This window comes from Cladophialophora carrionii, assembly GCF_000365165.1.
Source record: "Cladophialophora carrionii CBS 160.54 unplaced genomic scaffold supercont1.6, whole genome shotgun sequence".
In the NCBI taxonomy this organism is placed as follows: Eukaryota; Fungi; Ascomycota; class Eurotiomycetes; order Chaetothyriales; family Herpotrichiellaceae; genus Cladophialophora; species Cladophialophora carrionii.
In genome coordinates, this window is record NW_008481831.1 from 1,825,557 (window position 1) to 1,850,934 (window position 25,378).

At 54.1% G+C, this 25,378-nt stretch overlaps 5 protein-coding genes and 1 non-coding gene across 6 annotated transcripts; 4 read left to right on the forward strand and 2 right to left on the reverse strand.

Moving 5' to 3' along the window:
* Positions 1–1,953: 1,953 nt before the first annotated feature.
* G647_07623 (uncharacterized protein) lies at positions 1,954–5,506 on the forward strand (the record flags this gene model as incomplete). Its single annotated transcript, XM_008731937.1, has 2 exons — positions 1,954–5,374; positions 5,424–5,506. The coding sequence occupies 2 exons, from the start codon at positions 1,954–1,956 to the stop codon at positions 5,504–5,506; spliced, it is 3,504 nt and encodes a 1,167-aa protein (XP_008730159.1).
* Positions 5,507–7,614: 2,108 nt separating this feature from the next.
* On the forward strand, positions 7,615–11,022 carry G647_07624 (sodium/hydrogen antiporter; the record flags this gene model as incomplete). The annotated part of the gene is made up of 1 exon (XM_008731938.1): positions 7,615–11,022. One exon carries the CDS (start codon positions 7,615–7,617, stop codon positions 11,020–11,022), a length of 3,408 nt encoding a protein of 1,135 aa, XP_008730160.1.
* A 553-nt stretch (positions 11,023–11,575) lies between these two features.
* On the forward strand, positions 11,576–11,658 carry G647_07625. Its single transcript has one exon. It is a non-coding gene; the product is annotated as a tRNA-Gln (tRNA).
* Positions 11,659–11,949: 291 nt separating this feature from the next.
* Positions 11,950–15,962, forward strand: G647_07626 (uncharacterized protein; the record flags this gene model as incomplete). The annotated part of the gene is made up of 2 exons (XM_008731939.1): positions 11,950–12,100; positions 12,154–15,962. 2 exons carry the CDS (start codon positions 11,950–11,952, stop codon positions 15,960–15,962), a joined length of 3,960 nt encoding a protein of 1,319 aa, XP_008730161.1.
* Positions 15,963–17,133: 1,171 nt separating this feature from the next.
* On the reverse strand, positions 17,134–19,257 carry G647_07627 (uncharacterized protein; the record flags this gene model as incomplete). Its single annotated transcript, XM_008731940.1, has 1 exon — positions 17,134–19,257. The coding sequence occupies one exon, from the start codon at positions 19,255–19,257 to the stop codon at positions 17,134–17,136; it is 2,124 nt and encodes a 707-aa protein (XP_008730162.1).
* A 791-nt stretch (positions 19,258–20,048) lies between these two features.
* Positions 20,049–25,340, reverse strand: G647_07628 (uncharacterized protein; the record flags this gene model as incomplete). Its single annotated transcript, XM_008731941.1, has 2 exons — positions 20,049–25,141; positions 25,211–25,340. The coding sequence occupies 2 exons, from the start codon at positions 25,338–25,340 to the stop codon at positions 20,049–20,051; spliced, it is 5,223 nt and encodes a 1,740-aa protein (XP_008730163.1).
* Between the last annotated feature and the right edge of the window lie 38 nt (positions 25,341–25,378).

Below are 25,378 nucleotides of genomic sequence, written 5' to 3' on the forward strand. Positions count from 1 at the left end.
GGCGAAGGACAACCATACAAGAACTTCCCAGCGAAGACTGTGGGTACTTGATAGCCAGTCGTGGTGAGGCTCCAAAGCTGAACAGCATGTCGCTGTGGAGCCGGTCTCTTAACTACTGCGTCTTGAGAGGGCGACAGTCAATGCGATGTGTAAGTATTTCCAGCCGTCACGTCTCTGGGAGATGTGCATCAGTCAATTGCGAAGTACGGGATAGCTTGTAGATGGCAGCAGTCGCAGCGCTGGGCACTCCCTGGAAAGAGTGCAATGACGGAGGTACCTTGTCCAGTACCAGGTACACAGAGGTGAGGCATATACTCCATACTCCGTACATAGCTGACATGCTGGTAGCAACGGAGCCTACAGGCGTGCCTGGATATACACGGAGTACGAGCAATCGGCCACCGCTGTATCCAAGCACGTACGTGCTCCATCGCCAGTGCACAGCAGCTAACTAGTCCGTCGTAGTGCAGCCCTTAAGTTAGTTTCAGACAGGGACCTGTGCCATGGGGCCTGGGGTTCGACTGCAGCAGGAGTCCGCTGGGGACAAGGTCTCGAGCCAATGGAACCCATGCAGGCTTAACGAACTGCTCGAGGCGCCGCCCTTGGTGCTCCCACGGGCATCGGCCAGCACCCGATTTCAGCGACCTCCCACTGCTCGCGTCCTTCCAGACTCCGAATTAAACTGCTCTAAACTTCTCCAGACATCTCCAGACTTCATGCACATCGCGCACAGCAATTCCTCGAAACAGAATCGCCTTCACCTTGTTCCTCCACATTCAATCGCTGCGTGTTGCCCTCAACTCTCAGATCTCTTTTCTTTTTTTTTCCCTCTTTCTTCACATCTATGAGTGCCCGCCTCCCGCACTACCCTTCTCATAGATTCGTGGTCTTTTCACGGTTGCCGACCGCGTGACATCGAGTCTTGGGTCTCGCTCTCCAGTCCCTCCTGCGCTCCTCCCCCAGCTTTTCCCCGCCCTGCCCGCCTGAGCTTTTCTCACCTCAACCTCACACATCCTCCGCCAGCTTAACCGCTTTTCTTGGAGGATCGGAAAGCTGCACCCCAGACCTACGTACCGACTGATCCTCGGCCGGCGCTACCCTTCTCTCTCTAGGCTCTTCGAGCGGCGAGCAACGTTCTGGCCAACAGCATTCCAGAACGCACAGCTACCTGCCTGAAGGGTCAGCCCACCAATCCAACATCTCCTTGTACAGCCACCCTGCAGTCTCGAAGCTCTCTGGCCGCCAACCAGTGTCGACGCCCACCCAACCTGTGACGTGCAAAGTTTGAGACGCCCTGTATTGCTTTGCCGGCCTATTCTCACCAAGTATTATTTTGTCCCTCGGTCGTCGTGCTTGGGCACTTTTCGCAATCCATTACCACCGGTATACTTCTCAGGTGCGTCTGAAATGCTCGTGACAAGGTCTCTGTTCTGTTTCACCTGCCCAACCTCGTCGGTAAGCTGTTTGCATACTAAACCTGGCTTAGGTACCGACCTCGAGCCTTGTCCCTGTACATAATCGCACACGCTGCCGCCAGCGTCCTTGGATCGTCGTCTTCTCTCTGGGCTTGTCTGTGCAGTCGTTACAGAATCGTCGTTTAGGACTGCCCGAGGCGCCACTGCCGCCGATCCTACCTACTCTGGCAGATTGGAGGACTGGCTCGCACTGGCTGTCCGGCTTCATATGGCGCATTGAGTTCACATCAGGTCTGGAGCAGACATATCACCCTTGGTGCATCAATTGTCCGTGCTCCGAGTGCGTTTTGAGGCCACCATAAGTCCGTGTGTATGCGACCTCCTCGACTGCCGTCCTTGTGCTACGAACCTGAGGTCTGATCTCGGACAGTAGCATCGAGAGGTCAAGCCCAGGCACGGTTCTCGAAGGTTACGTTGCGTGACCTGTGACTCACTGACAGTGGAATTGGAGGAGAAAAGTGGTGCGCTGACCGACAAAATGACGGTAGCCTCGCCGGAGGGGACTGCAAGCGAGGCAATGGACGTCGCCGGGTCAGACATTGGTAAGTCGGCTCAGGAAAACTCCTCACGTCCCGGATCCGCGTCTCATTCACGTGGCTCAGCAAGCAAACCCCCGTCAATTGCTGGCTCCACTGGCTCCAACGCAGCCTCAAATCCAGCCCAGATCCTGCCCAAGACAGACAAGCCTCGCCCTCACGTGTGCACTACCTGCATGCGCTCATTTGCTCGACTCGAGCATCTGAAGCGGCATGAGCGCTCCCATACCAAGGAAAAGCCATTTGAGTGTCCCGAGTGCACTCGCTGCTTTGCCAGACGCGATCTGCTCCTACGCCACCAACAGAAACTACACTCATCGACGACACCATCGGCGCGGCCAAGGTCAGGACGGAGGGAGAGTGTTGCAGGAGTCGCTAGTGGCCGCGTGCGCAAGAACTCCACAGCAGGCAACGCAGGGACGATGAGACCGAGGGCGAACACCCTTAGCCATGTAGACTCGTCGACACTGGGGTTGCTGTCCAACTCCACAGGAAACTTTGGCCGCCAGTACATGTCCGGTCATAACCACAGCAGCAGTATGAATGTGCTTTCTGGACCGCAGGCGTTTGCATATCGCGGCCTACACTCGAACCAAGCACCATTCAATCTGCCGAAGCTGGAGACACATGGTCTACCAATAGATCTCTCAGGCGGCCTGCGGACAGCACCACCTTTCGGAGGTTTCGGGTCTGAGTTCGGAGGCGGTTTCGGCCCAGATCAGGGGGACACTATCAATCCTCACGCGCTGCACATGACCGACTTGCACGGACTTGGTCTGGATCCTATGGGTTCGCCATTCCAACAAATGTTCCCAGGCATGACAGCGTCTCAAGCTATGGCCGAGGATGAGTCGGGCTTTGACTGGATGACCCAAGGGTTCGAGAATCAAATGTCATTCGCCCAGGCGCACGAGAATGCCATTGATGATTCTTCGCCCTCTGCCATGAGCACCAACAGTCCCGCTCCTGCAAACGATGTGCACAACGAGGCAAACATGGTACTCATGCAACAGTCATCGGCAACTGCGGGTAACATGTGGTCCAATGCGCTTGAATCTCAGGTCCCCGTGCTAAACAGTCCAATGAGCGTGGATATGATGTCTGCCTTCAATGAAGTGGTCAACGTCCCGATGGAAACAATTTCACCTAAATCTCTCTTGGGTCGAGGATCATCCATGGATATGAGCCTGCCCACGCCGCCGGATTTCGTGTCCATGGACGCTTCTGCCATGCAAGCAAATCCCCGGTATACTGGTTTCCAACTATCTTTCACGGCCGAGGCACCGGCGTCTACTACGTCAACGGCATCAATGGATAGCAGCCTGCGGCAGGGCTCAGCGACAAGTGCGTCCTCGGAGTTAGTGAGTGATCGCATTCGGAATGTCTTGATTGCTGGTCTCTCTCAAAATGCTGGGTTTGGACAACGCAAGTATTCTCAACCTGCAATCAGCTCACCACTGTCTCCGAGCTCTAACGTGCGTCCGAGAGGCTTCAACCCTAGCACTTTTCCCAGCACGCATGAGCTGCAGCGTTATGTCTCTGCCTATATTCGGTATTTCCACCCTCATTTACCCTTCCTGCATATTCCCACTCTCAACTTCGAAGCCCCGGAGTTCACAACACCCATCAGACTCGTGTCGGGGAATTCTCAACTTAGCTACACCACTGTTGCCGGAGGGGCCAGTTGCTTGATTCTGTCAATTGCCGCCATTGGAGCTTTGTATGAAGCCGAGGTATCTCAGTCGAGAGAACTCTTCGAGTGCGCCAAACGACTGATCAGCAATTACCTTGAAGAGAGGCGCAAAGCCAATATGACGAAGACACAATTTGCACCGCGGCATGCTACCGAGAGAGAAGATACACCACTGTGGCTGGTACAAGCCATGCTATTGAACGTAATTTACGGCCATAACTGTGGTGATAAAACGGCCGCTGAGCTCGCCAGTAACCACTGTGCGGCTTTGGTAAGCCTTGCTCGCGGTGCTGAGCTTGCGCGACCGTCCCAGGGCCACACTGGAACAGGGCCAAACGACGTCAACGGGCATGTCCATATGAATGGAATGGCGGCCAATGGCTGGAACTCGGTGATGGATGAGGTCGACAACTCCGATTGGATCGAATGGAAGCTTGTGGAAGAACGCAAACGAACGCTGTACGCGGTCTTCATCCTTTCCAGCATGCTTGTGACGGCCTACAACCACCCTCCTGCACTCACCAATTCGGAGATCAGGTTGAATCTACCGTGCGATGAAGAGCTTTGGGCCGCCGAATCAGCACACCTGTGGCGGAACTTGGGGGGTACGTCCGGACCAGAGGCAAATGCCGTTACCTTCGCCGCTTCGTTGACGCATCTCCTGACGTCTGCGCACCGACAACGACGACGGAACAGCAACGTGACTGCTCTCGGTATTACGGGCGAACCGGACCTCCGACCCAGTACCTTTGGCTGCTTGATCTTGGTCAACGCCCTGCATAACTACATCTGGGAAACCCGGCAACGGCATCTTGGGCGGGAGTGGACTACAAGTGAGACGGAACAGATGCATGCTCACATTGAACCAGCACTTCGGGCTTGGCAAGCTGCTTGGGCGAGCAACCCCAGCCACAGTCTTGAGCGGCCCAACCCCTTTGGCGCTGGACCCCTGTCTGCTGACTGCATCCCATTGCTCGACCTCGCGTATGTCCGACTCTTTGTCAATTTTGGTCGATCCAAGGAGGCTTTTTGGCAACGCGACTATGATGCTATGGCAGAGGAGTTGGCCAAAGGTTCAGCTGTATCGTCAGGCCGGGAGACTGCAAACACGAATCTGGGCAAGAACTTCTCATCTAACAACAAACATGACCAGTGGAACCAGCAGCAGATGCCATCTCCGGCTGAGGAGATAATGAAAATCGAACCACGCGAGACTAAGCCGGAAGGGCGCCACTCTCAGTCATCCCAACGCGAACGACATCTTCGGAAGGCAGCCTTCTACGCGGCAGACTCCCTGTCTGTGTCCGAAAAGCTGGGATTGAGCTTCGCAGAGCGTCCCTCTCGAGAGCTGCCGACGCAGTCAGCCATGTGTGCGTTTGACTGCGCACAGGTGGTCGCGGAGTGGATCGCAGCCGTGCAAGAGCGCGTTGGCAAGTATCTGGGAGTGATCGGTCGCGATAATATGAACCTGGTGGACGTCCCCGGTATTCTGTTGCTTGAGGACGAGGATCGAAAATTGATCCAAAGGATTGACGAAGTATTGAACAGCGCGGAACAGAAGCTTGAATCTCAAGGTGGCTTTGATCTGGCTGCAGCGCGCAAGGGTGGCCATGGCAGTAGGATCCTCACTCTAACCGCATACATTCTCGAGCGAGATTCTGTATGGCCTGGTAAGTGATATGCGACCACGGATCTATTTCGCACTAACGTCTCTTCCAGTGTACAAACTCATGGCTCGTTCTCTGCGGACACAAGCAGGACATATCCAAGAGCGAGCCTTGGCCTCAGTCGCGGGGCCCTAGATGTTGTATGCCCGACCGAGAGCGCCCACCTCGCGCATTCCTCTCACCCATATCTTCTCTTCTCCCGAGCTGCATGGAGCAGCGCGGACTCGTTTGGTCTTATGCAAGTCTTAATCACCGAGACGTCAGTCTATATGAGTGTCAGAACATACGATCACAATATACCCCAGATACGAACACTGTTACGCGAAAAGCTGAAGGCATGACATCTTTCTGGGACAGGATTTATCAAAAGTGAATTTTGGTCGATGAGGAGTACATATGGGAACATTTCTGCCGCGGAAATCTGAACAGCGGATCTTTACGTCTGGGAGGCTCATATCTGGGCGAGTTATGCGGTTGCTATGTGTACTAGTACGATGAAGAGAGACATGGATGATGATCAGAGTGAGAGGATGATGCCGGGCGGTTTGAGCCGCACGATCAAAGTCCATGAATTAGGTTGGATGAGAAGGTGTATCTGGCGGCTGAGCATGGCTGAAGGAGGCTCCCTGCAAATGCATCCGGGTTCTGAACCGGTCATGGCGGCTTTGATGGAAACAATGCTCCACTGTCTCCGATAATCAAACATGGCTCTCGTGCTGCTCTCGTGCTGCTCTCGCTGGTTTCCAGGTGTACACAAAAGAGAGTCTGGGAGGCGAGATATAGCAGGACAACTTTTCATCGCCTGGCCTCAGCTGAGATCGTCATTTTGTCCACTCCTGGTTGATATTCGTCCTGTGTCCGAGAACCATCAAAGAGAGGTGACCATGATTATGTCTTCGATTGGTCAGGACTCACGACTCCCTTCCGCCCACCGGAACGGTCGGTCGACGAGGACTCTGCTCATGACGGAGCCAAGACGGTCCGTCCGTCTTGATCTGAATCCATGCGGCAGGTCTGCCAACCGCGATGAAGCGTGCACCTCGCCTCCGCTTGCCCATGGCCGAATGTCTTTCCTCCTTCGATAACCGTTTCGATAACAGTGGGTCTACAGTCTCTGCGACAGGGCTTGGTGATGGAGACGAGCGAAGACTCGAAGAGTAGACAAGCTGCACCGAGCACAGGCTTACGGTTATGCTTGAATTACATTCGGCGAAGATACGGAGTATTGTCATCAGGGCCAGGGTACACCCGCTATGCACCCCGTACTCACTGCCCTACGAGGAGAAAGCAAGAGAGTGAGTAAGAGTGAGCTAAGCTTAGCAACGAGCGAAGCGGGTGTCTGCTATGGTGGCGTATCCTGCGTGGGCGATGGTGGGCATGGAGGTGGTAGGGCAAGGGCACGGGCAACGGCATCGATGGGCATGCCCAGGCGTGGCCCCGGGCGTTGGTTGGCACGTTGGGCCAAGTCCCCGCAACCCGTGGGTTATTGGCCATTGGCCGCGCAGAAGGAATGCATGCCAGCCGAAGATCCGTTTCGAGGGATTCCCAAGCAAAATCAATCCCCACGCACAAGGCGCCGAGCCTTGTCAAGAGCTTCACCACTGGTACGTGTCGGCACCAAGACCCCCATGGCACCCTTGGCACATGGCAGTGTGCTTCAGATGAAGGGAAATGAGCGGTGCTTCTGCTGACCGACTGTGCTTTATTAACTGACTTGTTGCTCGAGGAATTGCCACAGTTCATTCACCTCCACCTGCCTCACACATTTGTCCAGACTGGAGAGGCTTTTGTCACTGCCTGGCGCAGCAGCGACCCCCGCCGTCATTCGAGATCTCCCAGCCGGAGTACATTTCGCAATCTTTTGATCATTTTCCCGCCCAGCTCCGCTACCGCTGTCGATCCTCAGACTCGTCAACCCGTTGCCTACCCTTCCCACGAGTCTGTAGCGAGGGCCAGGACCTTCTACACCGTACATACACCGCACCCCGAGTACCGCCTCTTGAACCAGTGTCCATCAGACTTCTCTGAATGCATCGAGTTCAGCACCACGAGCTGCATCAAAGAGAAGGAAACGACTGGGGATAATACGGCGTACGAGCAACAGATAACCGCGGATTGGGAAAGGATCTTGGAGGAGTCTGTCACCCGCCCTCTCGTGGCCACAGCGTACAATCTCAACTCACTTGTGACACACGGGTTCGGCAGCGCTGTGCGACGCCTAGGTGTCACAGAGTTTGCCCAAGATGGCGTGGGAGCAGCTCTCGATAAACAAGCCGCATCTGGTGTATATCATTCTCGGCGGGTTCACCAGCATATTCATGCTATGTTCGCTCTTCATCAAGGAGAAACTGTACATCGGTGAAGCGACCGTCGCGACCATATGCGGCGTCATATTTGGCCCGCATGCCGCCGACCTGATCAACCCTCTGACCTGGGGCAACACCGACCAGGTCACCCTGGAATTCTCCCGCATTGTCCTCGTCGTCCAGTGCTTTGCCGTGGGTGTTGAATTGCCAAAATCATACATGGAGAGGCACTGGAAGTCGGTCACGTTCCTTCTTGTCCCGGTCATGACCTTTGGCTGGCTGGTCACCAGTTTGTTCATCTGGTGGATGATCGTCCCCTTGACGTGGCTGGAGTCACTGGTCATCGCAGCTTGCGTTACCGCCACCGATCCTGTACTGGCTTCTTCCGTCGTCGGTAAGGGCAAGTTCGCCAAACGAGTACCGAAACATCTTCGAGACGTTCTGTCTGCGGAGTCAGGTTGCAACGACGGCATGGCGTTTCCGTTCATTTACTTGTCTCTGTACCTCGTGCGCTATCACTTGAAAGGCGGTCCGGTCGTCTTCCATTGGGTGTGTTTTACGATTTTGTACGAGTGCGTCTTTGGCGCCTTCTACGGTGTTATGGTTGGGTACATCGGTCGTCATATGATCAAACTCGCCGAGCGCAAAGGCCTTATCGACCGAGAGAGCTTTTTGGTCTTCTACTTCGTCCTGGCTCTCTTTTGCGCCGGCTCCGGCAGTTTGTTGGGCATGGATGACCTCCTCATTGGATTTGCTGCCGGCGTGGGTTTCTCCAACGACGGTTGGTTTACCGAGAAAACAGAGGAGTCGCATGTCTCGAATGTCATTGACTTGCTTCTCAACCTGGCCTATTTTGTCTACTTCGGGACCATTATTCCGTGGGACCAGTTCAACTTCCACGAATTTGGCTTGGTTCCCTGGAGGCTGGTTGTCATCTCGATCTTCGTCGTCTTTTTCCGCCGAATACCTGCAATGCTGGCACTGAAGCCACTCATTCCGGATGTCAAAACCTGGCGAGAAGCCCTATTCGCTGGTCACTTTGGCCCGATTGGGGTCGGCGCTATCTTTGCTGCAATACTTGCCCGTGCAGAGTTGGAGACCGACTCAACCACACCTCTGGCCGTTCTCCCAAGTGAAGCGCAAAACGAGGAGTATCTCCTGATCTACCTCATCTGGCCGGTTGTCACGTTTCTGGTTATAACCTCGATCTTGGTGCATGGTTCCTCGATCGCCGTGTTCACTCTCGGCAAACGGATCAACACCTTGACCATCACCCTGTCCTACACACAAGATAACGAAAAAGGGCCGGCGTGGATGAATCGACTTCCTCGCATTACCTCTCAGTCAAGATCCATGTCACGCATGGACAGCTCGGACCTGGAAGTGGACGAGAAATTGGATGTTCCACCAGGAGAACTTCCTCCCATTGGAATACCCAAGCTTCATCTCAGACGTCAACGCGAGGACGAGTACGAGAAGAAGCCGGTCTCTAGGTCCTCGAGTCTCGGACGACCACGAAGAAGGAGGCGTAGGGACAGAGATTCAGGCGAACGTCTGGGAGGCCCTATCAGCCAAAGCGCCATTGCGCCGGCGAGAAGCAGTGAACCTGGTCTGCTGCAACAAGAGTCCGGCTCGGATACTCTCTTTGAGAAGTCGGGCGAACCTTCACCGGAGAGTCCCCAAGAGCGCCTCGTGACAGGTTCGCCCACGTCATCTCCGGAACGAGATCAACTTGAAGCGGAGCACGAGGCCGAAGCCCGAAAGGAGGGGAGCGGCCGCGAACACTCTCCGGTGCCCAAGGATAGACCCGCAGACATCGAGGTGTACGAGGAGGGTGATAACATCATTGTCGAGGATGAAGAAGGAAATGTGGTAGATACAATCGACACAAAGAATATGTCGGCAGAAGAAAAGGTGGCGGCCGTTGAAAAGGCTCGGAATCGCTTAACCAAAGACGAGTCTGGGCGATTTGCTAAACACAAACACGAGACGCATTCCAGAACTGAGGGTGAAGAGATCGAGGAGCATGTTGCACAAGCGGCAATTCCCAAATCCATGCGCCACAGATTCGACCAGTGGAAAGGATTTGGCAGGCGCAAAGAAGGAGAAGCCGAGCCTTCAGAGGAAAAGAAGACAGAAAGAAAGCGTGGTCCGGCTCATGCCTACCAGTTTGGCAATACCGTTATAGTCGAGGACGAAGACGGAGAGGTCATCAAGACGTACACCATTCCTAGTGAGGCTGGTGGCAGCGACAGGCGCAGAGACCAGCAGATGCGCGCAGGTCTGCGGCGCATGAGTACTTGGGTTGGTCTTGGTCGCCAGGGTGCTGGACCAAGCGCTGCCGCCCCTGAAGTGGCAGCGGTTCAGGGCGAAGATGTCGAAGAGAAGCCTGAAGCAAAGACTGACAAGAAGAGGCGGATAAGCGATGCATCCTCCGATGATGGCTTGAGAATGACCATCTCGAGCCGTGACCAGTACGGCTTGACCGGGTTGCAGAAGAAGACTCGCGATGTGCCTGGTACAATAGCGCTTGGCTCAGGACGACGCCTGTCGACGAGAGACTTCATCAAACAAATGCAGCAACTCGATCCGAAGAGCAAGATTCGGGAAGTCGAGCAGAGTGATGCTGGGGAAGATATTAAGCGAGAAGTGCGAAAGGCAGCGAAAGAAGAAGGCCTCGACGAGACGATGACTCCTGCTGAGAAGCCTGGACGCGGCCGGGCTGGAACAAGCACTGCTGCTGCAACGCAAGAAACGCCTGGAAATGGAAGCAGGGCTGCGCCTCCGCGGGAAGCTGAAGACTATTTCAGTTCGCAAGGAAGACCAAAGGTGGGTTCGACGAGTAATGCGCACGCTACACTGCAAGAGGAAAGCGAAGAGGAGGAGGAGTCGGGTATTCCCACCCACGACGTCCGGTCTACAGTCGCTCGACACAGCCTGGGTCAGACCGCTGCTGATGCTAGGAGACGACAGCTGGCGAGGATCCGGTCAGAGGATGAAGAGGATGACGGTGAGGAAGGAGAGACAGCGGCGGAGAAGAGACGTCGGCTGGCTGCATTGGGTCTCGGGGCTGAAGACACGAGCAGCGAGAGCGAGGGAGACGAAGATGAACCCCGCCGTGCCGAGGCGGCGGTTCAAGAACCTGACCATGAGCCAGAATCTTCGCCGTCTGCACAACCCAAAGCTCGGATTCAGTGGGGTGGCGAGAGTGGCAGAGAGCGAGAGAAGAAGACAGAGTCGCAGCCGGAGCCGCGGAGCGAGCCCGTCGACATCTACGCAGGCGATCCGGTAGTGGGCGCTGCACGGAGGCTGAGGAGGATGATGAAGAAGAAGAGACAGCAATAATTGCTGATGATGGGGCGACTTGTTGAAGGTGCTGAAAGGACTGGGCCAAATGCTGCTTGGCTTGTCGATGAAGATAGTGCTGCTGCATATACTTGCACTTCTGCCTTGTGCATATAGTATTGATGGCGATTTGTGTTGGTTGTTTAGCTGGTTGGTGGCATCCACTTCAGCATACAGTGGAACAGTATCTTGCTCATTCTAGTACTCATCTTTGCGCAGATACTGTGTATGCAAGCACTATTGCCACGGCCCAATGATGATATCTGAACATGATCTGTTTACTGAGGCTGCCATAGGCCTTGCGCCTTGATCGCGGCTCAGTTTGTACGCCTACTGGGCGTGTGGTTATCTCTTCTCGAATGCGTAGGAATAGAGCATACGTAGCAAGGCCTGGGAGTCATCGATTGACATGTGAGTCAGGTACACACGACAAAGAGTGACAATAAAGCTGGAGCACTGTTCCAGTCATCCTCAACCCCACCATGAAAAGTGTTGTTCATATTTTATTGACTCCAAATTTGAGCTACAATTCAGCCGCAGAATTGACTTCTCAGGTTGTGTAGTGTAGCGGTTAGCACACGGGATTCTGATCCTCTGAACCTTCCCGTGACCCCGGTTCGAATCCGGGCACGACCTTTTTGGCATCATCAACGACACGTTGGGTTCGAATTTTTGCTTTGCAAAGCTCCAGAAAAGAGGGTGCTGAGTACTTAGGGCTCTGTGCGGGGATCCGCCACGTAGCCTGGTGATTTTCCGGTAATAACAAGGCCGGCCATCGACCAATCACACGGTGAGCGACCTCAGCCTTGCCAGAAATTTCAAGCATCAAATTGAAATACACGCTCACTACCATGTCCAAATGCTGATTCAGCCATCTATATTCCAGCAACTGCGTCGCAGCTTTGTCTGAGCGCTACGGAACATGCCATGTCGGCGAGACAGCAGGAAGAGAGATCTAGGAAGCGAAGGAAGGTCGAGGGCTCTGCACCTTCTGACTCGGTTTCTTTTACCAGTTCACGCCAGCTGCAGCAACTGCTTCATTTTTCGCCGCATACACCTGCTGAGGAAATACAATCAGGTAAGTGTGCTCATCCCAAGGGCTCACACAGGACTTTCCACTGACTTATCTAGCCATCGACAAATTTAGCCGTTTCCTATCCTCCATCTCGAATGACGAGACCACTCCTGCCCAGCCTGGGTCCAGTCAGTTGAAAGTTCTGAAAGACTACTGTGACGAGCAGTCATCAACGTCTCACGACCAAGTCGACTTTCCCGACCTCTTAACTGCGTGGGCAAATGCCAGTCAAGCCAACACCGAACCTATCCTGTCGGCTGTCCCTGCCGCCCTCAGTCAATTCTTCCGCACAGTTTCCAACCATGTCGAATTCCGTGACTTTGGACTGTCTCTGTGTCACAGTCTGCTCAAACGGGACCAGCTGCGGCTTTTCGACCGTGGCTTGTCCTCGCCGAGAGCAAAGGAACACCTCATAACCCCATGCTTACAGCTCCTGACTCAAATAGCCAGTTTCGATGGCGGTACCCTGGCTAGCAACGTCTTCAACCGTCGCGATTTTCTCTACCGACGACTTGATGGAATTCTCAGTCAGCTACCGTCAAACCCAACAAGATACCAAGATGCCAGTGCCCATCAAGCGGCTCTGGAGTTTGTGCTTGTTAATCTCAAGTACCTTGACCCTGCTTCGAAGTCCGAGCTCATCACTCACGGCAGGTTGATATATTCAGCGATCCGCTGCCTATCCAACGTCGACGCTGTTACTGTCGTCAGCTTCCTGGACAGCCTTCGGACCTCGATCCTCCATGACAGTAGCCTCAGTAAGCAGATGAAGGTACGATGCTTCAACTCTGGCGTCTTGTCCATGCTGGCCAAGCTGTACGACTACAAGATAGACGAGGAAACTGGACCACATCTGGACGTGCGGGATGCTCTGCAGCAGTTGTTGTTGCAAGTCTGCACATCGCCAAATGGCAGCCCGCTTGCGCAGGATGGCTGGTATCCTGTGGGTAGCAATCCGGAGGTTCTGGAACAGTCCGAGGATATGATCGATCTCGGGTTGGACTCCCCGTTCCACTTTGACGACTACACAGAAAAAGTGCCGGTTAAGAACACCATGCTGTCGACTTTTCTTCAGACACTCAAGCCTGAGAGTGACGTGCTGCAAACGAATCTAATCACCGCCATATTCGAAGCCGTGCCTGAACTGGTGGCCGACTATTTCACGAAGAAGCAGAAATTTAATGTCCCTCCTGGGGATGACCCGAAATGGCGTGGACAGTTTGCTTTCGTGTTCTCCGTCATTCAACTACCTGTCCCGAACAACTGTGGCTGGCATAATAAGCTACCTCTGGCTCCACCACCATTGTCGATTGTGGTCGAAAGCATCCTTCCCCGACCCCTTGATCGGTCCACGATTGGCAAATGCCTTCGGATGAACGACGACGTCATGACCATATCTGCGGCACGATTGCTCACTGTGGCCTTTGAGAAGCTCGAAGCTGTTCTCAACGCCTTCGGGCAAGCGTCTCCAAAGGCAGCTCTATGGCGCCAAGCATCTCAGAAACTCATCCCCCTGTTCATCGATCGGATCCCGCCTCTTCACGATATCGTCACTGCGCTGCAAAAGGTTGATCAAGATAATGAGCAGACTCGGACGACAGTACTGGAATGCATTGCGACATACCTACGAGTCCTCCCGTCTTTGGCTGCAACTTCCAAATTCGACTTCGGACCCAATTTAACGAAAGCAATCCACCTATTCGGGCGGGACGACGCTGACGTGGACAAAGATGTTCTGATGGAGCAGATTCAACATCTTTTGCGGATCACTAATATTTCACCCTCAACACGGTGGTTCCACAAAGGAGCATCGGACGACGTGTCACTAATGGTGCAGCTGCTCCGATTCGGTTCTCAACATCTTGGAACACCGGTCACCAAACAAGCTCTTCCCATCCTGAAAGCAATACTCCATAGCAAGGGAGTCATTAGCACCATGACGCAATCTTTCGAAGCGCTGATAGTGAGCCTCGGCAGCACCAAGAAGTGGGAGCCGGCTCTTGTCACGTACCAATTCCTTGACAACTGCTTGTCTAGAACGGTACAGCGGCCGGTCAAGTACCTCGATCAGCTTGAACAGGCCCAGCAATTGTTGTCCGACTCTACAGATTTGAGTCTCACGGCCTGTTGCGTGGCTGAGCAATGGCAGCACATTGTCAAGAAGGAAGACAGCAAGAGTATCAAGAACGTTGCAGGGTGGGTCGCGAAACTCTTCTCTGCTCTTGACGCTGCCGGAGAGAATTATCGAGTCATGACCTACTTCAGGGAGGACGTGATGGCACCACAGTGCAACGAGAATGAAAAGGCCAAGGCTCTGCTCGAGAAATCGTTCGAGAAGCAGAGAGCGAAGCCTACGGTATTGCCTGACCTGCAAATGCACGACCCCGAACCAAGCAGTGAAATCCCAGACGAGGACGTGACGATGTCGCGTGCAGATACAGCACCCAGTTTCGACCTCGACAATGTCTTCCCTCCACCGCCGTCCATTCCACATTCATTAACCGGCCTCGACCGCTGGTTGAAGCCCGACTTTGAATCCGAGATTCATTCCGGCCGCCTCGCCAGCTTGATCCGGTGCCTCATCTCTCCTGAATCAGAGATCCGCATCCAAGCATTCCACACGTTACAAGGCGTATTGTACGCGTTGGAAGGATCTGCCTATGAGGAGAAAACGCAACTCTATCTCGTGCTCGGCGAACTGTGCGAGACCGTCAAAGCACACAACCTATCAAAAGGTGACGGGGAATCAGCGTCTCCTCCGACCTCTATCGTTGCGGAACTGGCCATCCATTTCCTCCCAACGATAGCGGAGCCGTCGTCGCCGTTTTATCGCAAGACGAACAATTACCTCCTTCGTGCACCGTCGTGGTCCATCACGCATATCCTCACCTACTGGATCAACGAGACGTTCTTTATCGCCCCTGAGATCGACGACGCAGATATCCCCTTTCACGTCCCGCAAGGCACTATCAGTCCCGGTATCATTACCGGCACTGGCACCGGCATCGGTCCCGGTTCTGGCGCCGGAGGGACCAAAAATAACGCCCAAGCGCTAGAGGTGGAGCACCTTCTCGATCTCCTCCTCCGATCACTCCGCACGCAAGAGGACATGGATCTCTTCCGTCGCGCCCACGTCTTCACGAGACTGTTCTCGTACTACCTCGCACCCATCTGCCCCAGACACATTCGCAAGAAGATTCTCGGGCTCGTGTATCGAGCCACGTCGGTGCCAGGCGGGAGCGACACCCTCATCACCCGAACAGGAGCGAGAGAGTGGTTGGCTGCTGCCAAGCACGTGAGGCTTCACAGCGGATACGGTCCGCTGTTCGGCAGGATCGACGAGGAAGTCTACACCTTGGTCGAGGGTCTTGAGAAGGAGATCGAGCGGACATGTCACACCGTGGGAATAAAGCGGTGGGAAGAGGAGAGGAGGGGTCTCAGACCAGTATCAACGGCACCGGCGGCAGCAGCGGTGGGCGCGAGTGGTCCAAGTGGTGTGTACGGAGTAATAGCCACGACGAGGATGAGGACGGGTGATGACACAAGTGAGAGTGGAGATGCAGGTGCAGGTGCAGGTGCAGATGGAGGAGGTGACAGGGTGGTTACGCACGTCAATGGAATCGAAAGACCTGACGGAGAGGAAGCGAGCGAGCTAGACTCTGACGACTCTGATGACGACTCTGACACTGATACCAGCACTGACTCTGACAGTGGTTCTGCGTCTGAGTCCGAGTCCGAGTCCGAGTCCGATAGTGTTTCTGCGTCCGAGTCCGATTCCGACTCGACCAGCAACGCCACCACTACAAGTACTCGTTCCCTGAGGAGGCGCAAAGTGACAACCAGCTGTAGACCAGCGGCATGCTAGGATGTGGAGGTGGAGTTGGCCTTGGACATGACTTGATGTGACGTCCGGCATAAACATGGAGGTTCATGTCTTGAACCACGGCAGCTTCCCCGGGTTCATAAGAACGCATATGAGCTGCAGTACATAGGAAGTCCGATAAGAATCCAGCATACTCCTTAAAGTGCTCGGATATCAGTCATTTTCAGGCGATCCCCAGAAGGTGTGGACCTCTCCTTGAACAGGGTGTTAGTGTAGTTGTACTGTCCGTAATAGTCGAGCTGGACTGTACAGAGTACTGGGGTTAGGGGCTCCTATACAGAGGGAGAGAGAGGGAGAGAGAGGGAGAATAGTACTGGGGTTAGGGGTCTTGTATATACCTATGCCTATATATGTACATGCCGTACATTAAGTACCTACCTACCTGCCTACAGTAGTTAAAAAAAGCCGTCTCGTCTCGTCTCGTGGAACGGTATGGGATAAAATAAAATAAAATTGAATAAAGTGAGATTGAAACAAAAAGCGGTATAAGTACTTCTCCCTCTTCCTCTTCCTCTTCCTCTTCCCCTGCCTCGTCCTCTTCGTCTTCGTCTTCATCGTTTTCATTTCCAGGTATCAAGCGGGGAGGGCAGGTGGTTGGTCTCGGTCCTCTGCCTTCTCAATCCTTCTCAATGCGGGACCGCTGTATGTATAGTAGTATACCCAGTATTCCGTACGTACGTGCAATACTATGTTCAATTTTTACTGTACTGTACTTGGTACTTCCTGGCTTTCTCTCCGTCCACCGATATCGCGCCTCGATCATAAAAACACACGACGGAATATCGGAATGGCAGCCAAGGGCAAGCAAGTCTACCTCCTACGCTTGACCCCTCTCCATGCTCTATCTTTGTCTACGTCTCTTAATCTTAAGCCACTTTGGCCCGTTTGCGCGGTGTTTTTGAATGCAACATTCGAGCCGCCCTCTCGTCGGACTCACACTTCCCCTGAACGATACCACCACTTCTTGGGAACAGGTCGGCTATCGCGGTCGGTTTCCGCCAGCTTCAAAGGCTACGGAGGAATAGCAGAACTTGGTCATGAATTGATGCTTCCTGGCCGAAAAGACCCAAACCCCAGAATTCTCAAACGGGGTACAAAACCGCATGGCTCACGGTCGTCCATCGGCACTGGCCGTTGTCGGTTTAGAAGCTCATTAGATCTGTGCGGTCATTAGCGAATTTTCATTTTCGCCGGACATGCAATCGACAATCAACTCACCTCTGCCGAACAAGGCCCTCTTGCTCCAATCCATGGCCAACAACATCCGCGTGCGAAAACTCACGCTCTGCGCAAAATAGATGCTCCGCCACAAATACACAGCCATCAACCCACCCGAGAAATTCAGCCCGTTGAAGTCAAAGATGGCGGCGTTGCCAATGTAAGCCAGGGAGCCCATGTGATGATAGTCGAATGCCTTGTAAACGGCTTCGTCCAGGTCTCCAAAGTCGACTTCATTCGCGCGGAAGCCCGGGATGGCAGCGGCGATCTTGTTGAATTTGCGACCGAGATATTGGCCTTGTTGGTTCGCTCGCTGTGCTGTGGCCGGTAACGAGGTGAGTTTGCTGTCAATTTGAACGAGGAGTTCATGTAATTCGCCAAAGTCAAGGGTGCCGGACTTGTCCTTGTCGTACTCCTGAAAGAGCTTATCGAGGCGCTTCAGGTGGCCCGCGGCTTGGGGGAACCTCTTGCGGACCTTTTGAGCCACGACTCGCCAGTCTTGGAACGTGATGTGCATCTTCTCCGGGTCTTTGCCTTGTTCGAAAGCCATGCCGCGGAGGAAGGTTGTGATGTGGTCGGCCACGTTGTTCTGCACGGTCGAACAGTCGCCGATGGCGTAGACATCCCCCAGGGGCGCTCCCAACAGACGCAAATGGGAGTCGGTTTCAAGAGCGTGACGGTTGTTCTGAAAGCCGCCCAGCTTCTGAGCAATCTTGCGGCAGAGTTCGGTCTGCGCCACACCGGTCGACCATAGGCAGAAACCCATGGGCAGTTCTTTCGTCACCGGCTTGCCGTCTTCCATTTGCGTGAAGATGATCCGGTCCGGGGCGACTTCCTTGACACGAGCATTGGTCAAGACCTCGACGTGGTCGTGCTCAAACCGCTTCTCGGCATAGATTGATAGAGCTTCGTCGTAGGTGTTCAAGATGTGACCCCTCGACTGGATGACATGGACAGAAACCTCATTGCGCAGGATCCGTGGGAATGAGTACAGCAAATCTTCATTGAGCATGTCGTAGAGTTCTGCGGCGAACTCGACGCCAGTAGGGCCACCGCCACTGACGACGAACGAAAGCAGTCTCCGTCGTTCTTCGTCGGTTGTGGTCGGCAGACAGGCTAGCTCCAGGTTGCGCAGGACCTTGAGCTTGATCAGCCGCGCGTCTTCGATGGTCTTGAGGAAGTTGCAGTTCTCCAGGCCTTTGACGCCGTGCGGGTTCGTGGTCGATCCCACGCCGATGATCAATTTATCGTAGGGCAGGTAGAAGTGCCGCTTGTTGCCCTCAGCGTCGGCCTGCACCACCTCGACGAGTTTCTCGGTGAACTCGATATCGACTGCTTCGGCCTTCAAGAAGTGGCCTCTCAGGCGATTGACGATTCGGCGGATCGGCTCGACCAGGGATCGCAGTTCCAGAGTGCCGACTGTGGCAGAAGGCAGCATGGGTGTGAACAGGAAGTAGTTGTCGGGCGACACGACCGTGACGTGATAGTCGCCCGGATGAAGCTCCTTCAGCATGGCCACACTGCCCCAGCCCGTGCCGAGAATGACCAGTTTCGGCTTGTCCTTTTGCGCTCGCATGGGCTCACAGTCTTCGTCGTCGACCAGGGTCTCCGCGATGGGCAAGTTCTTAGGACCTCCTCTTCTGGGGCGCAGCGCAGCTTCCGAGACGGCGATATCCCCGGTCGCGTCGGGCATCTCGCGGTAGGTGGACGCATCGTAGATAAAGAAGGCGAGCACCAGGCTGCCGGAGAAGACGATGAAGATGCCGGTCCACGCGAAGAGGCGGTAGAAGAATCGTGCAAGGGGCCCACGGTTGGGCAGGGGCTTGGTGGAAATGTAGCGGAGGGTCCCGGCGGGCGTACGGTGGATGAGGTGCGAAGGGAGCTGCGACGACACGAGGCGAGTCGGTCGAAAAGATATCTGAGCTAGCTTCGAGGTCGACAGGGGCCTCGTGGTCTGAAGCCATTGCTGTCGAGGGGGTGACGGCCGCGATTGAGGCGAGCGCAGGTATGGGAGTCGCACATGGCGGCCACTGCGGGCCAATCGAGGAATGGACTCCATGCTCCTGGCGACGCTGATGTGGTGTTTACCTCATGCTGGGCGTGCGGCTGAGATGTCCAGAAGCTGCACCAGAGCTGTTCACCGGACGTCGACTGGGAGCAGAAGGAAAAGCAGAGGCTGGCGGGAGTCAGGGTCGAGGGTGTCGAGGGAGCTAAGGGTGTGCGGCGGGATGCGTCTGCTCGAGCGTGCTGGATGATGCTAGAGCGAGGAATGACGGCATGCACTGGGAAAAGTTGAGAGCTCTCAATCTTTAATTACGTCGCCCGTGGCAGCTGCTGTGGCTGTGGCGCCGTTCTCGCACGGGTACGGAGTACAACGGGGCTCTAGCGACGCGACCACAGCGAAGCCTTCGCCATTCACGGACATTCATCAGCTCATCCATCTCGTTCTCGTTGGGGTCGTCTCGCTGCAGCGTCGCTTATCAGACCTTCAGCTGCGGCCGGACACATCCAATCGCTTCCGAACTCCCGTCTCTCTACCTGGTAGCTTGGAACAATCCACTACATACAGTACGAGTACATTGAACAGAAAAGAATTGGACTTATTTGATTCATCGCTCTATCTGGACCTTGTATCAAGCCCTGTCACAATCACCAAACAACTTTGTGGGGTATCATAGAATGCCGAAAGTGTCCACGCCGCTCCCTCCCAGCTCCATCCTCAGAGCTGAATATCGCCATTGAGCCCCAGTAGCCGTTTTTCCCTGAGATCAAATGCTCAAAACCGGGATTCCTGCTCCAGATCTGTTCACGCCATAAAACAAGTTCAACATCATCAATCATTGTGCAATCTTAATCATCAAAATCGCCATCAGCGCCTTCGAACGAGGACACGCTTGCTGATCGTCTGGCGTAGCCGTTCTTAGGTGGTCGACCTCGAGCTCTTTTCGGTGTTCCACCGGCTGAACCAGTCATGCTCTTGCGCTTCTTGCCTCGTGGCGCCCCCGTCGTCTGGTCTTGCGCATTATCCATCATCGCATTCAGGTCTGCCTCCTCTTCAGCGATTTTCACCTCATCGTCCACAGCGACAAGTGTCACGAATTCTCGGCATCGCACAATCATTTCCTCGCTGCTGGTGAGTGATGCGAGCACTGCGTTGGTGTTCTGCCAGAATTTGTCGCCCGTGATACCGTGCACCTTGATCGGCTCTTTCCCGCCGTCCTTGGTCTGCTTGTTTTGTTGCATTGCCATCCTGACGTCTCGCGAGATCCCATATTGCCGCTTCAGGAAATTTCTCGCCTCCGATATCAACGTGATTGCGCATGCTGCCGATGTCAATCTCTTGAGCAGCACCGGGTCAACCTGCATCTCCACTGGCGCGGGCTGGACTTCGACGTGTGGCTCGACTGCACCATGGCTGTCTGTCGTTCTGACTGGTGCGGGCGGAAGATAAGTTTCGATAGCCTGGGCGGTCTCGGCGCCATTCTTGCCAAATGCCAACTCCAGCTGCAAGACCGTGTGAAGCAACTCGTCCATCTTTTTGTACTCCAGGAACGCCAGATTCTGTGCCACGAATAGGACGAATAATACGTGTTCTGGGATTCCCTGCTCAGTCACGCTCAACTTGGAGTATTCAGTGTTGATCTTCGAGATGACGTTGCTGATGAATTTCTTCACGTATTTTGAGCCGCTTGTGCTGATGATGCTGAATGCCGGTTCGAGTTTGGCTTTGAATCCGGGAACGACGCCACCTTGAGGATCCTGTAACACGTCGTTCTGATACCGGAATGCGGCGTATACCGCATTGACGTACTCCCGCTCGCATACGGATTCGTGCTGTTGGTGCAGGTGCGCATGCGCGACTCGAGCGACCGCGGCAACCTTGGGATCCGCGCTGGTTTCCAATGCCACAAACGCCGAGGTGCTTTGCTTTGGGTGTGTCATGCCTTGGTGGTCTATGCTGGCCAACGTTTGAGCAGCGAGCAGTGCTTTCTCTCCCGTCTCCGTATTGACGATCCGTATCAGGTGGTCGACGAGGGGATTGGTGATGATAGCAATGGCACTCTCATCTTCCCGAGTCTTATTGTCTCCACCAATATTCTTAAGCGCTTGCACTTCGCCTCCGCCCTCACCTTTCTTGGCCTCCTCTTTCATGCTGGCTCGCGTTCCATAGAGTTCTTCGAAGATTTCGAGTACCCTAACCTGCATCCTTATGACATCCTTTGCGTCCAGCCCGCTGAAAGTCTTGCCCTCGAGCACTTCAAAGAATGTTTCTCGAACAAGGCGCTTGTTGAATTGACCCGGCCATGATTGACAAACGAGGCCGAGACCCTCCAGCGCCTTCAACCGAATCTCGATCGGCGCCGACCGCAAGGTAAATTGCACAATACAATCCGCAATGTATCCTGCTACCGGTCCACCCTTGTACGGGGGCTCGGAAGAAGAGAAGACTTTCTGGAATTGGCCCCGAAACCTTTCAAGGTCAATGTGCTTGCCCACCACTCCGACGAGACGCAGTGACTGTTCCCTCATTCGATTTTCCTTGGCTTTGAGCTCTTCCAGCTGATTCTGCCTCTTCATAGCTTCCCTAATCTGAGCGGGGATATTAGGCTGTAGCACGTTCCTAATGAGCGAAATGGCGAATGAGGCCATCTTGCCAGTATTGTTTAGCACTCCGTCAATGCTCCTCAGACAGGACATCACCTCCTCTAATTCGTGTCGAGGGGCGAGCTTCTGCGCGGCTTTGAGGAGGTCCAGCTGTACCTCTTCCAACAATGGGGCTTGGGTGCTTGACAGGTGTGGCAATACCGATCGGAATATAGCCACAACTGATTTGAACTTGAGTATATTGTCATGCTTGGACAGGTCTTTGAGGTAGCTCTTCAAGCTAGTGAGGTCTGCAGGTACCACTGTTTCCGGGCGCGCCTCAGCAAATGCGACAAGCGTCGTCAAATCGGCCGCTCCTGCTTCGGAGCCATTGGCGGTATCCAGGAGTTTCTTCACAATACGAGCGCAGAGGTCTCGCACATGGCTGGCATTCTTGGTGTCCTTCAATTTCCAAATCAAGAAGTTCTTGAGCAGCGACGACAGAGAGGCGGTATCGCTAGCGAGGCACGTAACGATATGAGCCTTGAGGTCTTCAATCGTCACATCAACATGTGCTGTATCACCTGCAGTGGCAAGCATCGTCATTTTCGGCTCAATCCAGATTTCTGAGAGAGTCTTTTTTGCAAGCTCAGCCACAGAGCTCTCCTGGTCTGCCGATCGTTGCAGAAACTCGATGGCAATGATCGCTTTCATGTTCTGCCTCGACTCCTTCATATAGACATCCTTCAAGTGACCTATGGCTCGCTTCTGCACTCCGACGTTGGTATCGGCAGCGCACTTGAGGAGCCTCTTAAACGCTTTCTCCTCAAGTGCAGGTCTAGGCATGATGAATTTGGCGACCAGGAACAGGGCTGAGTCACGCACCAACGAGGAGTCATCAGCGGCACATTTGAAGATGGCTTCTGCCAAAGTCGTCTCCCATTCGAGAAGACTCGAGTCGGTTTCCAGCATCGCAGCAATGCTTTTCAAGCTGCGGCTTCGGACTTGAGCCTGATCGCTGTCGAGAGATGAGGCGAGTGTCTTAGCAATCGCCGGAAACAGTCGACAAAACTGTCCATTGAGAATACTCAGCAGGTATGCCAATTGTGCCTCCAATTCTTTGACTTCTGGATAGTCATTGGCAGCTCCGTCATGTTCGCCAGGCTCCGATAGCTGCTGAAGCATCGCCTCAGCCGTGGAAAGGAGCCGCGAGTCCGGCGGAGAGTGCTGTTCTTCCCTGAGTTGTTTCTCCACGGTGCGAGAGACAAGAATAGCATACTGCACCAGAAAATAGGCTCGGGCAGATTTTGTTCTTAGACCCTCTCCTCCTTTGTGTCCCAGATACGCATGTACGATCGGGAAAGGGCCATTAGACGATACGAGTTCATGCTCGTCGAGGAGGAAATTGGCTCGCTCTCCTGCCAGATTGAAGAGTTCCTGAGCAACTGCAGACGAGCTCGAGTCACCATCTCGCAAAGTAGACTTCAAGAGATTCCTCGCAGACGCTCGTGTTACCGAGATGGCAGAACCCATTACACCCAGAGATTCGAGCGCCATATTCTTTGTAGAGGCTGATTTGTCCGTTTGCACGAGTCGGATCATGCGCATAGCAAGCATGGTGAGCAGCAACTCAGAAGAAGGCCAATCTGTCGAGGCAAAGACCAGTGTCATGTCTTCCACGAACAAGTCGAGAATGTTGCGATAAGGTGAATCGCCAGATTTGGTGACTTTGGAAGCTTTGTCGACCATCCATATCACAATGTGATGAGCACTCTTCCGGGCGTCGTCGAGCAGTGATTGAGCCGTTTGACTCAGTTTCGCTAGTGGGTCCTTGCCATCCGACACGGGCACCGAGTCAACCTCCATCTCACTTGCCGAATCTTCATCTTGCTCTGGATCCTCAGAATTCACTGATGCATGTCGGGGAAGGTGACGAGCTCTACGCTTTTCCTTTTTGCCCGACTGCATGGCTGAAGTCTGCACCAGCTGCAGGAACAAGGCGGAAACCAATTGGATGTTTTTGTTGCCTCCAAGCTTGTACTGTCTTGCACTCCGGCTATTGGAAGGTAGCTTATCCAGCGAGCTCAGAACCTCGTCTAATATCGCCGACCTCTCTGCGGGAAACGCAGCATAGAACCTCGCCACAGCTGCCATTGCCTGCTTCCTCAGTCGTTCATAAGCTTGACAACCGATGGCGGACGCCTTGTCGTTGTAGGCGTTCTGAACGAAGATGAGCTTCGAGGCAAGGAACTCGGTCGAGTTAACGATGGAACTTGCTCCTTTGATATCCACGCAGACCCTTGCCACAAGATCCAATAGTTTGCGGCCAATATCTAACAAGCGCCTGAGCGGGTCGGAGTGCGAGGATGCGAAACTGAACAATTGACTGTGCTGCCCATCCGGACGAGCTTCAACAACTGGAATCAGGCAGTTTTCGAACAGATTTACCAGAACGTTTGGGAGCCATTGCAGTGCTTCCAGGTTGACAAGTTCAAGGTTTCGAGATGATCCCAAGGAGGTGTAAATCAGGGTGCATGCTGATGCGGCTCCGCTGGTTCCCTTGTGAAGCCTCGCCAGCCAGGTAGACATGTCCTCATCTGACGGTTCCGAGGGCACTCGCAAATTGACTGTTTGTGCTGCTTCTATCGCAGGCTCGCATAATCGTTGTAGACGCTGCAGATGTTCGGTCGGAGCATCGCCGAGGCGGCCAGAAGAGACCAGCTGACTCATGACAGCCTGCAATTTCTCATGAACTGGGATTGTGAGGCGCGGCTCTTCTAAATCATCGTCATCGTCAGGCAGATCAAATATAGCAGAATGAGATTTCGAACTTCCTGCAACTGTATCTGATGCGAGTTGATCTTGAGCCTCAAAGATCTCAACGAGTTGATTTTCGAAGTCCGCTAATAGCCGGTCGTCTTTCTCTCGCTTCGAGCTCAGCGCTACCAGTTTCTTCTTCTTGGGTGAGTCTGGGATGGTAGGATAACCATCTCGACTGAATGAGGGAGGCGGTTTCGGGACCTCTACAACGAACTTGGTAGATGAGGATTTGGTGACGGGCATCTGAATCGTTGGCTTCTTATGAGTTCCTGGTGATGATGAAGGATATGTGAAGTCCATCTTTGACATATTGAGAATCATAGTCGGTATCGAATGCAGTCCAGATTGTGTATTGTCCTCATCTTGAACTGGAGGACGCCTGAACTTGATCTCAGATAGACGGCTTGGGTCGAGCAAGACGGCCAGACGTTCCTTGACTCTGGGAGTGAACTGTTCGGACCGATATGCCGCCTTGCGTTCAGAAGGAGAAGTGAGGCGCGGGTCAGTCAGGCGACCTAGTTGAGGCAGAGGGATGCGGTCTGGTGAACGGTGTTAGCATGCGACGGGCCATCCAAGTGAGGTGAGGCACAAGTGAGGAAGGAGCATACCGTGAGCAGGAAGAACCGAAGTGGTCATCGGAGTATACTGCAGAGCCTGATCCACCGAAAGCTGTCTTCCGTGAGAGCCATTCTGGGGTCGTCTGGGGACGACGACCTCAATGGTGTCGCTCGCAGCCATCGTGGGTGCCTCTATTGAGCGAATGCGCCGGTCCAGTT